General features: G+C 42.0%; 1 protein-coding gene across 3 annotated transcripts in view; it reads right to left on the reverse strand.

Annotated features, from left to right (window-relative positions):
- Window positions 1–18,033, reverse strand: part of LOC139471781 (transmembrane protein 26-like) — a 51,994-nt gene that overhangs the window by 10,424 nt on the left and 23,537 nt on the right. For 2 of the 3 annotated variants that reach the window (XM_071254273.1, XM_071254272.1), the window contains exons 2-3: window positions 5,078–5,297; window positions 1,033–1,204 (exon numbers count right to left, since the gene is read on the reverse strand). In XM_071254273.1, coding sequence (XP_071110374.1) covers window positions 1,033–1,204; window positions 5,078–5,268 — 363 coding nt within the window. In that variant the 5' untranslated portion in view covers window positions 5,269–5,297. Of the gene's footprint in view, window positions 1–1,032; window positions 1,205–4,135; window positions 4,156–5,077; window positions 5,298–18,033 lie in introns of those variants that run through there. The other variant, XM_071254274.1, reaches the window with a different exon arrangement.

Here is an 18,033-nt window from a genome sequence, read left to right on the forward strand (position 1 = left end):
GGCGATCTGTAAATAATTGATTCTGGAGCTAACAATCCAGAGATTGACATCATGGGCATCGATCCACGCAACTGGGATACGTTGACATGCATCAACCAAGTCAGCGAGCATGACCCCCCGATCCCGTTAGGCGCCTTACGACAAGCATGTGTTGCTGAAGACCAATTCTGACTCGGAATCATCACGGCACCTTTTGTGCCCTATGAGCAAACAACACATGTAGTACATATATTCCGTCGGGGAGTACGTACACGGTTTCGCTTTATGGCTTTTTAAATGCTCGTCTTAGAAACGTACATCACCACCTTGCAGTAAAGAGGGGTATAACATGCATCCGGCGTCAAAACCATCACCCACCAACTGTTCTCTGTCCGACTCCATCACGTTCAACACAGCTCTCATTTATCCTACAGGCTATGTTTATTTACACCTATTTTGCAAAGATGATTTTAAGTGTATTTTAAACAACCAGAAAAACATCAAGCGCCCAGACATGATTATCTCTCTACATCAGTGGGTCTGGAAGGGTCATCGAGTGTTGCAGGTGGGCTGTCCTACTCGATATGCTACGTGAGCAAGTTTAGCATACACCTTCCGCTCTTAAAACATGTAACTAACATGCGCTCTTCGGACAAGTCTTGGAAAATTGTTTGATTGATTGCCGATACCTAAAAGGGTAAATGGACTGATTAATACCAAGGTTGAAATTATTATTTTTAGAATCAGCTTTAATTTTACTCAAATGTCACAAAGAGATTGTCATGTGAAAAAATGGTAAATATCGTCCTGGGAAATCAACGAACTTCGTACTGGATGCATTTTCGATAAACCCCTTTACATGTTTCAAAGATGTTGAACAACGTGTATCAAGAAAAGTGAGGATGCATCCATATATGTTTCACACCTAAGTGGTATAATATCTTTCTGATCACCTTTACTTCAAGAATCGTGAAAGTCAAGTTGACCACAATTAAGTGACTGCTAAGTGCAGTTGGAGCGGTAAGCTTGCAGAGTACCCATCATTGTACTCACACCAAATGCACTTCCAAGAGTAGCACTCATCTCCTCCATAGACTCATTCTGTGGCAAGATGGTGCCGTTGTTCGCTGCCAGGAACTGGATCCGTCTCTCCATCTCGTTCAGCTCCAAGAACCAGATGGCAGGAACCACACACATCAGATAGATAAGGACGCTTGGGCAGAACCTGGAACCGTGAGTGAGTGAGTGAGTGAGTGAGTGAGTGTAACGCCCTTTGATTATTTTTGCAATATTATCACTAAAGGTGGGAAATCAGGACGAGGCACCACCAGAATGGGCTTCACACAAGCCAACGCTTAACCAATGTGCTACCCCACTACCCCATAATGAATTTGCGTGGCTATTTTCGCCACAAAACATAGTGTATTGAAATACAGTTGTGCACCACTGACAATTTCACACAAAAAGCCTTGATATACAGGTTTCTTTAAGTTAATGGCAGCGGTTAAAATTATTTATTTTGTTTAACATATATATTGTGTCGGTGCATTGCTGTTGTAGATGAATAAACACATCATGTATTTCTCCATACTCAGAAGACATATTGGTCAACCGATCCTCGCATTTGTGGCATCTTGTGATAGCAGGTGTACTATGGACGTGCGTTTAGCTGTATCCTCGCGTAATGATATCTATAGTGTTGTCTGTAAGTCATGTTAGTGTATATACTGAACCGCAAAAGAAACGTCACCCCAAGTAACATTACATGAAAAGTTGTCATTTAAATATCTGGGTAAGTTTTGTCAAAGTTTCAAAAATTTAACATTACCTTGTCCGGAAAAATGAAATTTGATGATAAAAAACCCCAAAGCAGATGACAATCGCCCAAACGCATCATGGCAACGGCTATGGTAACCCGATGCACGTGAGTTCCGTACAAATTGAAATGCACATGCGTTCACCCATTTCTTGACCTATAAAAATCCACCCAGATCGGATAACATTCATTCGTTATTGAATTGCTACCACATGCCAAGATTGACAAGAAATTAGCAACACCAAGCTCTTGGACGATTGCAAGTTGGACAACCCGCCCGGCAAGGTGCCAATGCATTTCATTTCCACGTGAAGACAATATACATGCTCCAGCAACGGTACCAGACCACCAATACTACAGATGACCGACCACGTAGTGGAAGACCGAGGGTCACCAGCCGACGTCAGCATTGTCAGATTGTGCGACAGCATTTTCAAGATCGCTTTGTCACTGCTGCGGAAAATGCTCGACAGACCATGGGGACCCACCAGCGACACATTAGTCCGGACACCGTGCGTCGGCGATTGACGAGCAGACACCTCCACTGTCACAGGCCACACCGTGGATCAATTCTGACACCACGTCATCGCCGGGACCGTCTTCAGTGGGCACGACAGCACCAGCATTGGCGCCACCAGCAGTGGAGAAGTGTCCTCTTCTCAGACGAGAGCCGTTACTGTATCTCAACAGCAGATGGCAGAGAGAGAGCCCGGCGAGGCCGCGGGGAACGTTATGCGGATGCTTGTGTTGTTGAGAGAGACTCGTTGGGTGGTCCGAGCATCATGGTGTGGGCTGGAATTGGTCTTGCACAGAGGGTCGGCCCTGGCGTCTTCCAGAACGTCGGTCATGGGAGGGGCAATGGTGTCACAGCAGCTCGGTACATTGATCAAGTCTTGAGACCACACGCCATACCTCATTTGGAACGTCGCCGCAACCACGAGTTTCAGCATGATAACGCCCGTGCCCACACTGCGAGAGCAACAAGAGACTTCCGCCAGCAGAATGGCATCAGAACCATTCAGTGGCCTGCCCTCAGTCCCGATTTAAATCCCTTTGAGCACTTGTGGGACGAGATTCAAAGACGGCTGAATGACGTCCGACCAAGGCCGAAAACTGCAGCTGAACTGCGTCAGGCGTTCCTCAGCGTGTATCGACGTTGCACGGCAGTCATCAATGCACATGGCGTACCCACGAGATACTGACTTGTGATGCCATTTTCTCAGAGACTAGTGTTGTGTTTCACTTTAAGAACATTTGACACTTTAATTTCAACCTTCATGATCAGTTTCATCTTTTTCATATGTCTCAAAGTAATACTATGTTTACAGTGTTTGGAAAAATAAGGTTTCTCATATATCTATCCATGGTGACGTTTCTTTTGCGGTTCAGTGTATGTGTAGTACTTGTCAGTGGCCGCAGCTTATTGAAATACTCGTAAAAGACAGTAAGTGCTGTCGTGGCCAGTCAACAGCGGCGACGAAGGAAGCTTTCCAGACTGGAAACAGAGTTATCCGCCCTTGTTGTACAAGATACCATGGCAGGCTTAATCGTTTGAGAAGTTTCGGGACATATTTTAGAAGGCTGGCTGTACCTACATAAGAGCGACAAGAGGGTGACTGAAAATTCGCGAGTGCACTGACATTAATCCCTGGTCTGTTACTTATTGTCTCAAGTCAAATTGAAATCCTCATTGCAAAGAAACAGTGCCTACTTCATTTTCTAACTAACAAGAAAGAAGTGAGCAAAGCTCACATACCCCCATTATCCCCCCCCCCCCCCCCGCTGGTCAACAACAAATAGTAAATAGTTTGTTAATTAATGAAATATAACTGTTGCTTTAAGTCAGAGGAAGGACGGAAGGACGGACAGACGGAACGCTATATACCCCCGAATTACTTCGTAAACGGGGGTATAATTACATATCAAAAGCCTATCTAAACCCATCTTCCCGAGGCAAGAGAGTTAACTGACTATAAAAGTCCCTTGCCGAACTAGGCTGGTATGATGGAGTTACATTTTGGCTAGACTGACGACTCTATGCATAGTCCAATCAAAATCGCGCAACGAAATCGAAATCCGATTCGTAAACTGTCGTGCAGATTTCGGTCCATTGCATGTGCTCCGCCAACTCGTTGTCAACAAACTTTTTCTAAACCTTTTCATGTTTTTAATCAAGGTGCTCGCGTAATTTGATGCACTTCGCGATATAAGACCCGTTTTCACAATATAGATCTTGATTACCGATCAGATCGTCTTGACTGAGCGCCGCCATTTTGTTTGAAACAAATGCATGTGATGGAATCTGATTGGTCCATAGGAGAGGTTAAGAAGGGACATAACTCGTAATAACCACTGGTGGCGCTGCGATCGAGCCCAAGAATTCCAGCCCAGTTCGGCAAGGGTGGAAACTGGACTTTGAAAGTCAGTTAACTCTCTTGCCTCGGGAAGATGGTCTGAAACATTGATTTTCACACTTTGACACTTATTTCACTCATGGATAAAATCACATGAAGCATCTCTTTCAAGCCAGTTGCTAGACATTAATGCATGCGGTTAATGACATGAAACACTCAGTGGAAATTGTAGCATCAAGAAGTTCACATGATTTTGTGAGTGTGTGTTCTTGGGAGACTGATGGGTCGAGTGCTAACATGACCGCCTTCTGTCTAATACGGTGAACATATATATTAGACATATATATGGGGGTTGACTTCAAAATCACAAAAATAGAAACAATAATACATCAGAGCCAGAAAAGCGTAAACGTATATATCAACCATACCGCACATTAATATTGTGAAATATTTCTTTAATCTAGTTAAATATGAAGAGTCGCCCAGACTATGGTAGTATATACGATATACGCCTTTTCCATTGGACGAGAGGGCGATCACATGACCTCAAACCTGAAGTTCATAAGTGTATGCGCGACACAGTTTAACATTCATACGTTTTTCACGGGATTGTTTTCTTCAAATGACGTAAACACTGACGGACAACATCCACATTCACGCTGTCACGTTGATGTCACCTCGTACTTTTAAGGATCACGCTACAGTTGTTTGTTTGCTGTCAGTGTAAACATGAAGCCATGTGTACTTAATGAAATTGTGTCTACATCCTCCGAGATACAAAACAGGGATCTGACGTTCATACAGTATAGCCCTCACTTTATAAATGTTCATACTCTAATGAACTCACACAAAACGAAAATAAATTCTTAAATGAAACATTTTGACAAAGCACAAGAAAAAACAAAACAATTTTACATATTAAACTCACCATTTCCACTCCTTGCCTCCCTTCTTCCCAAGTGTGACCGTCATCTCCAGTAACAGCAGACCTAGCGCACACGCAAGGTACCAAAAACGCTGGTCCTTCGTCACCACGTACAACCGCCATATTGAAATGGCGCCGTGACTTGAGAAGAGCAGACGTACAGTGATGGCGCGGAATACGGAGAAACAGCTCATGTCAGCTCCCTCGCTACGTCATCAACATCCTGCAACAAACGTATTGGACATAAGAATAAAACACAGAAAGGAACCAACATCCGACGAATGAGCGTGGCAGATTCTAGAAATTCCAACAGGCACCAAGTAAGAGCCTTGCAAATCTCATGGAGGGCCAGTGCGACATCACGAGAGTATGATGAATGGAAATACTGCCACCTCGTTTTAGTTTGAAGATGTGTAGGAATGATTGTTACTAAATATATCCTGGTACCTAATTGAAAAAATGAGCACATCTACTTTTGTATTCCACTCGTTACGCAAAGGTTGTTTCCTTGTAAAACGGCATTTTCGTGATGTCCGTATTAGAAATACATTACACTCAAAACCTTAGTTTTTATGTGAGTTCTACACACTGAACAGGATTTGATTCTTTTGTAAAGGTGTCGAAACACACAAGATTTATTCATACTGGAATGCTGATTGCATCCAACATAACAATAGGCTGCTGCTGAACAATTTCATGTGAAATCTTGTAATAAACGTCCGAATGTTGGTGCTTCAGAACAATGTGGTAAATGTTATGTCTACGTTGAAACGCCGTTCAAATTATTCTAGATGTCCGGCACAGTGTTACGACATGTTATTTTGGTCGGGTTACCTGGGTTTGATATGTTTAAACGAGTTTATTATGTTTATGGTCGTTAATGTGTGTGTGTGTGTGTGAATGGGTTTTTTGCGTTAGTTTGAGCCAAGACTCGGAGATTGTTATGGCCAATCAATTTTCTCTGAAATCGGTCACAGTGCATATTTTGATTCAAACTCTTACAATCTTCTATAACGCCAGTTCTCCTTGCAATCTTCTACCGCGTTGGTCCTTCTGACGATCTCCTACGACGTCAGTACTCCACACAATCTCTTTCAACGTCAGTCCTCCATACAATCTCTTTCAACGTCAGTCATCCATACAGTCTCCTTCAACGTCAGTTATCCATACAATCTCCTTCAACTCCAGACATCTATACAATCTCTTTCAACGTCAGTCATCCATACAGTCTCCTTCAACGTCAGTTATCCATACAATCTCCTTCAACTCCAGACATCTATACAGTCTCTTTCAACGTCAGTACTCCACACAATCCCTTTCAACGTCAGTCATCCATACAATCCCTTTCAACGTCAGTCATCAATACAATCCCTTTCAACGTCAGTCATCCATACAATCTCTTTCAACGTCAGTCATCAATACAATCCCTTTCAACGTCAGTCATCTATACAATCTCTTTCAACGTCAGTCATCCATACAATCTCTTTCAACGTCAGTCATCTATACAATCTCTTTCAACGTCAGTTATCCATACAATCTCTTTCAACGTCAGTCATCTATACAGTCTCCTTCAACGTCAGTCATCCATACAGTCTCCTTCAACGTCAGTCATCCATACAATCTCCTTCAACGTCAGTCATCCATACAATCTCCTTCAACGTCAGTCATCCATACAATCTCTTTCAACGTCAGTCATCCTTACAATCTCCTTCAACGTCAGTCATCCATACAGTCTCCTTCAACGTCAGTTATCCATACAATCTCCTTCAACGTCAGTCCTCCATACAATCTCTTTCAACGTCAGTCATCCATACAGTCTCCTTCAACGTCAGTTATCCATACAATCTCCTTCAACTCCAGACATCTATACAATCTCTTTCAACGTCAGTACTCCACACAATCCCTTTCAACGTCAGTCATCCATACAATCTTTTCCAACGTCAGTCATCAATACAATCCCTTTCAACGTCAGTCATCCATACAATCTCTTTCAACGTCAGTCATCCATACAATCTCTTTTAACGTCAGTCCTCCATACAATCTCTTTCAACGTCAGTCATCTATACAATCTCTTTCAACGTCAGTCATCTATACAATCTCCTTCAACGTCAGTCATCCATACAATCTCTTTCAACGTCAGTCATCCTTACAATCTCCTTCAACGTCAGTACTCCACACAATCCCTTTCAACGTCAGTCATCCATACAATCTCTTTCAACGTCAGTCATCAATACAATCCCTTTCAACGTCAGTCATCCATACAATCTCTTTCAACGTCAGTCATGCATACAATCTCCTTCAACGTCAGTCATCCATACAATCTCTTTCAACGTCAGTCCTCCATACAATCTCTTTCAACGTCAGTCATCTATACAATCTCTTTCAACGTCAGTTATCCATACAATCTCCTTCAACGTCAGTCATCCATACAGTCTCCTTCAACGTCAGTCATCCATACAATCCCTTTCAACGTCAGTCATCCATACAATCTTTTTCAACGTCAGTCATGCATACAATCTCCTTCAACGTCAGTCATCCATACAATCTCTTTCAACGTCAGTCCTCCATACAGTCTCCTTCAACGTCAGTCATCCACACAATCTTTTACCTCAGAACTTCTTACAATCTTCAAAAGCCAGGACTCCTCACTACCCGGTAAAACGTTGCTTCTCCTTACTATCTACTACAATGTCTTTTATCATTATATTGATAAAAATGTTCTCGTTTCAATCGGCTAGAAATACAGAAATATCCGATATAACGTCAGCGACCCTTCTTCAACAGTGACGTTGGTATATATGCATACATTCTACTATTACGTCAGTACACGTTACATACTTCTAATACGTCAGTATGTCTTACTATCTACTAAGAAGTCAGTACTCCTGACTACTCACTGACAAGTCAGTACCCATATTATCTACTGAAAGATTTGTTCTGTGTTTGCTCGTTACTTTCTGCTCTAACGTCAATTCAGTTTGTACTGTCGTAAACGAGGAAACGTTGGAGTTAACATTTATTTTTACCTCTGTACCTGAAGACAGGTGGATTCGTTCAAATTGCTTACATCACAACTTTCATGGTGTTAACTAATTTTCCAGAGATCCTCCTGTGAACATGATAACTTCACTTTGTATTATACTGAATTCATCATGAATGCCACACTTAATTTCTTAAAAATGGAACGGTTGAAACCTTCTCACGTAATGGATCTATGAGATGCGCACCTAACAGGCAGACACACAACGTCATCAGTCTTAACATCACCACGAGTGCTATTCTCGCACACTATAAGGTTTAATTGGGACATAAACCAACAACTGTTTTCTCTCAAATTCTAACTTCATCTTCCCCAAATCATACGAGCGCATCTGGAAAGATATTTCCTATTTGGAAAAATATTTACGTTCAGCCCCTTTACTGTTTAAAGATTTCTCCGGTAATCACGTCCAGAAAATCAGCTTTGATAACTAAATGCCTCGACACACGTAATAATCTGGAATTTAAAAAATAGCCCCTGTCTTCGGAGTCGGAGCAGAGAAATGTTCCTTCGCACATCAAAAGAAGCGTTTATAATAATCGTAATTCAGTTATCAGTCCTCAGTGCCGACAGTCCTCTCATTCATTCCTGCACGTAACGCGCTTGTAATGCCATTGTATGACATGAGTGAAGGTGTTTCTCTTGATAAAGTCGATAGTTTCGACCGGACGATGACAACTGTGTGGCCCGCAGGGTAGATTACGTTTGTTTATAACTACTCGCACCTTGCATGTCTTCACGGTTGCTGATGAAGAGTGTTGAGTGTTAATAATGTGAAGTACATGAGAACTGGATGTAGTGAAACATATTATTTTATCATTGTAGGTAATCCGAGGTAGGCAGCCTCTCCTCAGTACTCGTCATCAGTGCTGCTCTGCCCCGTGGTGAGTCCGGGCACAGAGAAGGTTCCCAGGACCCTACCGGAGCCCAGCACACTGGATGTGGCTGACCATGCGCCGTGACCTGGCTGACTGAGCTACAGTAACCCGATAGCCAGGACCACTGCTCACCTTTTCTATCACTTGTTCCAACACCTGGTGTCATCACTGATTTCCAGTGATACATCAATATGATTTTCACGCTGTTTTGCCGTTTAGGCTCAATGGATAATCACCGGAAGTTTACACTAGCATCAAAATATACTAAATTTCTGACGACAAAAAAATACACTGCCATATAATATTATTCACTGGATATGACGTTTAATATTTACAGGTCGACGTGATGTATTATGAATATGGCCCACTGCACCTTTAAACTCAATCAATCGTGGGAGAACAAGTCTTAAACAAGGGCCTTCGATAGATCAAGGAATTCAAGATAACTCCTGGGGATTCAAGGGAAAAGATTCCCTGTATTCGCCTTATGAAGAACTTTAACGCATCAATTATAAGAATGATGTCCTAAGCAATTCCCTATTACAGTCGTGCCTCGTTTATACGGACACTTGCGTCATTTCACAATTCGTCCGTATAAACGAATTTCCGTATAACTGAAACCAGCTTCTTACTGGAAGAGTTACTTCCCTCCAATTATGCAACTCATGACAGATGACAGAACAAACATATACATCCATGTATTGACTTTCCCGTGTTTTTTCAGGTGAACAATTGACTTGCCTTTGCATGTGTTGTGCCACCGGTGTTGCATACTACGCTAACCTTTTCGCGAACACCTGATACCATCACCATTTAATACTGAATTATGAATGCATGCTCATGATTTAGCCTGAGTCATAGAATCGCTTTTATTTACACATAGTATATAAGCATCACCTTGTCAATTCATCATGTCGCCACGTGGCTGACATAATGCCGATGCGACGTTAAATGTAACTCACTCACTCATTATCTCCTCGTAACTATTGTAAATATAGACATATACATCTGACCTTAGTAATTAATGTGTTTATGGTTATCATTTACTACAATCACACTCGCGCATACCATAGTTGAATGTATTAGCAAGATTCTTGGTTTCATGAACACTTACCAAGAAACGCGAAAAGCAAATATATACTGAACAACAAACGTTCCTGTGACATTGAATAAGATTTAATGCAAAGTTATGTTTTTTACCAAATCTGAAACAATTTCGGATTGCAACAGATACAAGACTCCTGTAGGTGTTCAAATGGTTTAATTTGCCATACTGACTTCAGAAAATTTTCAGAAAATACGAACATGCCAAAATGGCAATTTACAAATCAATAGCGTGTGTGTCCACCTCTGGTTGCGATGCAAGCAGCACATCTTCGACTCATGGAATGGACCAGGCGTCGCACAAAGTCCTGTGGGATATCTGTCCATATCTGCTGGAGCATGTTTCGTAGTTCCTGGAGTGTCTGTGGAAATTGTGGTTGACGTCGAAGGCGCCGATCCATCTCATCCCACATGTGCTCGATTGGTGAGAGATCAGGGGAGCGGGCCAGGGGATGACAATCACGTTGTTTTGTTGAAGAGAATCCTGATCAATTCGAGAAATATGAGGCCGGGCGTTGTCATCTTGAAAGGTAATACCTGGGCCATGACGACGCAAAAACGGTAGAACAACAGGGCCGTTGATCTCGTCGCGGTAGCGCTGTCCATTGATATTTCCCTCTACCACTATCAAACGGGTCCTCTGTCTTGCTGTAATCCCACCCCATACCATAACGCTGCCGCCCCCGAACCGATCTTCTTCCATGACACAATGATTGACGTAACGTTCACCTCGACGTCAGTACACTCGAATCAGTCCGTCGCTGTGGCTGAAGTGAAAACGAGTCTCGTCAGTGAATAGAACTTGTCTCCACTGCATGGCCGTCCAGACGCTGTCTGCACCACTGTAGACGTGCTTGACGGTGGTTTTCTGTCAAAATGGGACGTCTGGCGGGTCTTCTGGCGACAATCCCTGCACATCTGAGGCGACGACGTACGGTTTGTGAAGATATTCGTCGAAGGCTAAAGATGCTTCTTGCAGTCACTGTTGCTGGCTGGAATCGATTTCGTAGGTGTGTTGTTCGAATCCAGTTGTCTTGTCGATTATTGGTTACGCGTGGCCTGCCACTACGAGGATGGTCTCTGACTGCATTCGTCTGTTGCCAACGTTGCCATCAACACCAAATGGAGTTTCTATGGACGTTGAATTATCTTGCAACATCACGTTGACTCGTTCCTGCTTCAAGCATACCAATGGCTCGCAGACGCCCATTTTCGGACAGGCGTGACATTTCGTAATGTTGAATAATTGCGTAATTTTGTTGTTTTTCTGAGTGGTTGTTGTCAGCACGATGCTAAACAATGCATATGGAATCCCGTTAACGCACATGTTTTATACCCATTCTTGGGTAGTGAAATACATGGGGCTTGCATAAAAGTCAACTTTTGCGTGGAATGCATGCTTTTCTGTAGCAGTTGCGCTTTTGTGACTTGAGTCCATACCTCAAAGTAACCTGTACTACAAGATTGAAAAACAAACTTGAATTTGTTTGAAAAATACACTTAAATATTGGGGTTACAGGAACTTTTGACATGGAGTATAGATGGCATATGAGATTTGTAATGTCCTTTGGATCTACTCAAACACAACAAATGTAAATCGGTCATAACTAAGCTTCCTTTTCGGAGCATTTTGTTTTGTCATACGTCCTTAATGTCATAATGTCCTCGCATCTGAATCATCCCATGGACCCCAAATACGGCATTAAGGGTCCATGATCTGCTGATTCCAAACGGACCATAAATCCCTGAAACGTTCGCCACATGCTCAACACTCTACAACGCCCTGGCCGTAACTTTCCTACCTGACTGCGGAACTATCTGATTCATTATCGCGCACCTGTTCTTTGTTATGGTGTATGTTCAGCAGCCCTTGAAATAGGCACAGTGTAACTGGTGAACACGCTACCTGCACAGCTGTGCCCCTTGATAGCATCAGCAGATGGGAGGAGATCATTCTTCAACCACAGGAATGTGAAGGTCATCTGATCAATACAGATCGACGTCACAACCATTCAGTGGTTGATTGTTCCAACTGCACATGCGTCGAACTCTTTCCGGCAAACGATGCATATTAGGTATGTAATCAAATTCAGCATTAGTCAAATGTACGTTTACGTCATGTGGCAATAGTGGCATTATTCGAGAGAAACTTCAATCCGATGAAAGGTTTTTCATGTTTGTAGATATTGATGTATCAAGAACGTCATTAGACCTAAAAAGTCTATTTTAAAAATGTATGGCTTTGGGTAACGGCTGTCAGTACGCTATGTTACAAATGGGAACATAGCGTACTTTAACACAATTTCTAAATGTTAAGTTTCGATCTTATATTGTCATTACCAAGAAACTTAACATTAACGATAGTAGCGAAGATATCAATTGAGTCAAGATCAAACAACCTCTTTTGCATTTAATTAAGGACTGACTTTGGATTATTTTCGGTTTTATTCATTTAGGATGCGATGACATGCATCAACCAAGTCAGCGAGTCTGACCACCCGATCCCGTTAGTCGCCTCTTACGACAAGCACAGTCGCCTCTTACAACAAGCGTGGGTTGCTGAAGACCTATTCTAATCTGGATTTTCACGGGTGTCTTTGTAATGGGGTTGATATGAGACATCCGTTTATCTGGTATTTGGTGATGAGTATTTTAATATGTTTACAATAAAACACTAAGTAAATAACAGAAGGTCAAGCACAGCTTAAATCTATTTTTAGATCAAGATAACTTGGCAAACTCATATTTATTGTCTTACTAAATACTATATACACTGTCAGCCAAAAATATTAACGGAAAATACCATCAAATGTATGTCACAAGTCTCGACAACGACGAAGTCCATATATGCAATATAATTCATAAGTAAAGAAATACATGTTCACAGAATTTCCATTTACACTTTGTATCATTTCCCATGTTAATCTCGAGTTAATCCACGAACAATAAATCTTTATTTTTAGGAAACCAACATAATAATTGCCATTGCCGTGTAAGAAACATAAGGGAACAGTTACGTGTTTGAGGTAAACCAATATTTTCTATTTATCTGAGAACCCACGCGATACAGACAAGTGGTGCTCTCAGAGGGTGAAGTACCTTGCCTGAACGTTATGCAAGTTTCAATATTGTGTTTTGGAGCCGATCCCTTGTTCTGGATTGTTCTGTGTGTAACCAACAGATACTCCAGTGTCTGGGTCTTGTCCAACTTCAAAAACATGTGAGCTGAACAAGTCAGTTGATGCAGCAGCCAGATGCTAGAACGTTCAATAAGTAAAAACGTGCGCCACACTTCGGAAACCGGAGATCTCCCCAGCGTTACCCTCAATAAACCCTGGAAAACATACAAATATAGACTATATGTGAGTAAAATAGCTGCAAAATGAATATGATAAAGCAACATTGTTTTTATCAGGGCCTTTAAACAAGAACTGCCTCCATAAAAGGTACGTTATTCACAAACAAAAGCATATTCAATACTGATATTCCTTTAACAATCATCAACCAAGGGTATTTCTCTGATATGCTGTTTCCTTGGGCAGCCTGTGTCGTCCTGTTGACCTTCACCCACAACAGGTAGTCCGGGCAGCACAGGAAATGTTTCATCACGTTTCACGAACACCTGGCCCCGGGATCATGAAAGTGGTCTTAGCTCAAATTTAGCTAAGCACGAATTTTGTCTTAAGTTTTTAAGATTTTGCTTAGCTAAGATTCGGTCTAAGACTGGATCTTGAAACGGTCTCAGCAAAATCTTAGCTAAGTCTAAGTCTAAGACCGTCGCCATAGGGACACGCGCACGTAATATCGCACTACTGTAATCATCGGATGCCGAGGTTATTTTTCTGACGCACATTTTCCTAAGATCGGAAAAGACAAGGTTGTGCGAGAATTGCGCTCACTCGGCACTGTAATATCAAAACTTGAACGCTGAGTGGGGTAGAATCTATGCCAGTTCATCATCGGTTAGACCAACGATGAAATAAATGGTAGAACGACGAAATCTATCTCTCAAAGAGCTCTTCGTCGTTGTACAGATCAAGAGGGTTGAATCGGTCTCGAAATGTCCGATGAATTGCTATTTTGTCCTTTTTAGCCCTTAGGCGACGCATGAGGCGAACATTCTCCTCTCTTGCTAAAAATATTGTCTTAAGTCTACTCAGGGGCAGTCTTAGGACTTGAGATCAAATTTTGTCATAGGCTTAAGATATTCTCATAGATTGTGCTTCGTGATCCCCGATTTAAGACAAAATTTGGTCTTAAGTCTAAATATTAAGAGTTAAGACAAAATATGGTCTTAAGTTAGTTTCATGATCCCGGGCCCAGGTGTCCTCACTGTGCGCTTACAGTGATTAGTTTGTTGAAGCTTTGATTTGTCGCCTGATGGTTCATTGTCCTGTGAGAGTTATGTGAATATGAATACCTCAATGCAAAGCCTAGAACGACAGACGGATTGACTTAGGATCCAGTAAGGCCACTTTCTTCGTATTTAGTTGATATGAGAACTGTCGGAAATGTGTATTTCAGTGGAGGTTCCTCTATACGTGTTTTCGACCCACGAGGCGTAGATGCAGGGAGGAATCAAGGATACGGGTCCGTGTCTACAGATTACTACTGCTGTTACTATTACTGTGCCATTGCGTTTATATTAATCAACTAAATAAACCATCTTAATGTACAAAGTAAACAGCAGGTCCTGTGTCGTCCATCACCGAATGAGTTGTTTTGAAGAAAATGAAGAATTTTGGACAGAACATAGTGGGAAAGTACTTCATTCCAACGGGCAAAAGAAAGTATATACTTGAAAACTGGATTTGACAAACGTTATCAAAACCATTGCTAGTCTGAAAACAGTCGCCGAGACATTGAAAACTTAAGGCTCCAAACACAACTATGATACCCAGATAAATGAGTGGTCGAAATTGGCTACCATGTTCCATTGGGGCACGAGGACACACACGTGGCAGCTATCAGAGCGTGTTTAGTGGATGATACTGGTGACATAACCTTCTCTGGAATCCCCACGGAAGCTGAATATTTGTAAAATAGAATTACGTGTGTCATGAATACTTTTCTGCAGAACTGCAGAAAGACAGCGGAATGTGCCCATTTTTATCGATCAATACACAAATTTTCATTATTTTCAAGCTTTTCCATCACATTTTGATGCCCAAACAGTTAACAAGCGTTTTATACATAAAACAAAATGAATGTTCAATACATGTAAAACACAATTTAATAAATTTTCTTTTCACTTTTTTGTTCTATTATATAAAGATAAACTATGTTTACATTTAACCATTCATAAATATCAGTGACACTATGTATATGAGGTTTAATTAAGTTTTGAAGGGGAAATGGTTGGTTTTACCGCAGAATTAAGTAATTTCAGCTGCAGAATTTTGATATTTTTACCACAGACTTCGTCGGGAACGGCCTCATAGTCAGTACAGTGGAATCGGTTAAGTATACGTCCTGCCATGAAACAAGGAAATAATTATTTGATTATCTCTGTGTGATATTTCGTCTTAAATCGTGTCGATATTTGCGTAGGTGTATACGAACCATTTGCTGGCTACTATATTTCATTAGCCAATTAGTGTCAGAATAAGTTTCATCTTCAAGGAGAAAAACGTTAACTATGCAAATGCCATAACTTGCTAATTAAACCTTAAGCTAGGGAATTATAAACTACAACTGTCTTACTTAAGTGAAGGCGGATGCCTACGTTGTAAATATCAGTGTACGTATTTAAATATTACATATTAATTTTGCATCTTGTAGCATGTCAGCTGAATACACAGTGGTAGTCGGATTCCGCTTCATAATCCATCAGTCGTTCAGATCATTAGGAAACATGCGGTTATTAGTCGGTTTTAACTATCTCGTAATGAGGTAATTACATTGAACATGTTTGTGGTTTCATAAACTTGTGTTACCATCGGAAACGTTGTCTACTTCAGTACGAAGACCTGAAGTAAGAGTTAACGTGTTCTTTGGGGAGCTGAGGAAAGAATATGGTTTCATGTGCGACTCGTATGTCTGGAGTCTTGTTGTCAGATGGAAGAGTGTGTTTGGTGTTTGGGATCTGAGTAAGAGTATGCCTTTGAGTTTATGGTCTGAGAGAAGATTTTTTCTCTGGTGTTTGTGGGATAAGAGGAGAGTCTGCCTGGAGTTTAGGGTCTGAGGGAAGAGTATGCCTGGAGTTTAGGGTCTGAGAGAAGAGTCTGCCTGGAGTTTAAGGTCTGAGAGAAGAGTATGCCTGGAGTTTAGGGTCTGAGAGAAGAGGCTGCCTGGAGTTTAGGGCCTGAGGGAAGAGTCTGCCTGGAGTTTAGGGTCTGAGGGAAGAGTCTGCCTGGAGTTTAGGGTCTGAGAGAAGAGTATGCCTGGAGTTTAGGGTCTGAGGGAAGAGTATACCTGGAGTTTAGTGTCGGAGGGAAGAATATACCTGGAGTTTAGGGTCTGAGAGAAGAGTATGCCTGGAGTTTAGGGTCTGAGGGAAGAGTCTGCCTGGAGTTTAGGGTCTGAGGGAAGAGTCTGCCTGGAGTTTAGGGTCTGAGAGAAGAGTATGCCTGGAGTTTAGGGTCGGAGGGAAGAGTATACCTGGAGTTTAGGGTCTGAGGGAAGAGTCTGCCTGGAGTTTAGGGTCTGAGGGAAGAGTCTGCCTGGAGTTTAGGGTCTGAGAGAAGAGTATGCCTGGAGTTAAGGGTCTGAGGGAAGAGTATACCTGGAGTTTAGTGTCGGAGGGAAGAATATACCTGGAGTTTAGGGTCTGAGAGAAGAGTATGCCTGGACTTTAGGGTCTGAGAGAAGAGTCTGTCTGGAGTTTCGGGTCTGGTTGAAGAGTATGCCTGGAGTTTAGGGTCTGAGAGAAGAGTCTGCCTGGAGTTTAGGGTCTGGGGGAAGAGTATGCCTTGAGTTTAGGGTCTGAGAGAAGAGTCTGCCTGGAGTTTAGGGTCTGGGGGGAGAGTATGCCTGGAGTTTAGGATCTGAGAGAAGAGTCTGCCTGGAGTTTAGGGTTTGGGGGAAGAGTCTGCCTGGAGTTTAGGGCTTGAGGGAAGACTTTATCTCTGGTATGTGAGAGCTGAGAGGAGTGTATGCCTGGAGTTTAGGGTCGGAGGGAAAAGTGGGCGTATGAAAGTAAAACAGCCTACCACGTAGTTTTGGAAAATGAATATCAGAATATTTCGCTACAGTTTGTGGTCTAAAAATAGACCCAGTATACCTTGCACTGTAGCAGCTTGAGACAGACACGCCAGTGAAATTCCATTTCCGATGATAGATATCAATGAACTTCTTATTCCCTATTCATGTAAATCCCCCTGCCATATCAAACGCCCGCATCATTTTATCGAGTGCCTACTGGTCCCTCCCATGCACCACTGCTCGCTATATATTCTAGTCTGATCTCTGTACAAACTACACTGTGCCCTCACAGGCATAAATACTAGCAGTTCTCGGGTGGCACAGGAGAATTCTGACGTCTCTCCTTCAACAAATACGATATGTTTCAGATAAAAGTGTCAGATTTATGGACCCGAGTTCTGCCAGACAAGATTTTTGAAATATTGAGTTACAGAAAAAGACTGAACACTACCGACCCCCGTGCAGAAGCTTCGTTTATTGTTCCCTTAGAAGCAGTGTGTATTCCAGTGTCATTAAATCACAAGAAAAATAATATGAAGAAAAAGGTCCACATCACTTATGATTCTCCAACATCGCTCATTCAAGCCTCCACGCATGGTATCAAGTTCCCGTAAGATAGGGCCTATACTTAACGGTATTGCAAACATTCGTGAATTCATAATAAAGTAAAAACACATTCTGAGAGACGTGCAACATACCAGATTGTGGCATATTTGCTTTTTGTTGAAAGGTTTTAGAGGTTCCTGATGTCATTGGCTCTTCGTGAAAATAGATTCTTGTATTTAAGATAAAGA

Source organism: Haliotis cracherodii, unplaced genomic scaffold (genome assembly GCF_022045235.1).
Source record: "Haliotis cracherodii isolate W230 unplaced genomic scaffold, xgHalCrac1.p SCAF_23, whole genome shotgun sequence".
Taxonomy (NCBI): Eukaryota; Metazoa; Mollusca; class Gastropoda; order Lepetellida; family Haliotidae; genus Haliotis; species Haliotis cracherodii.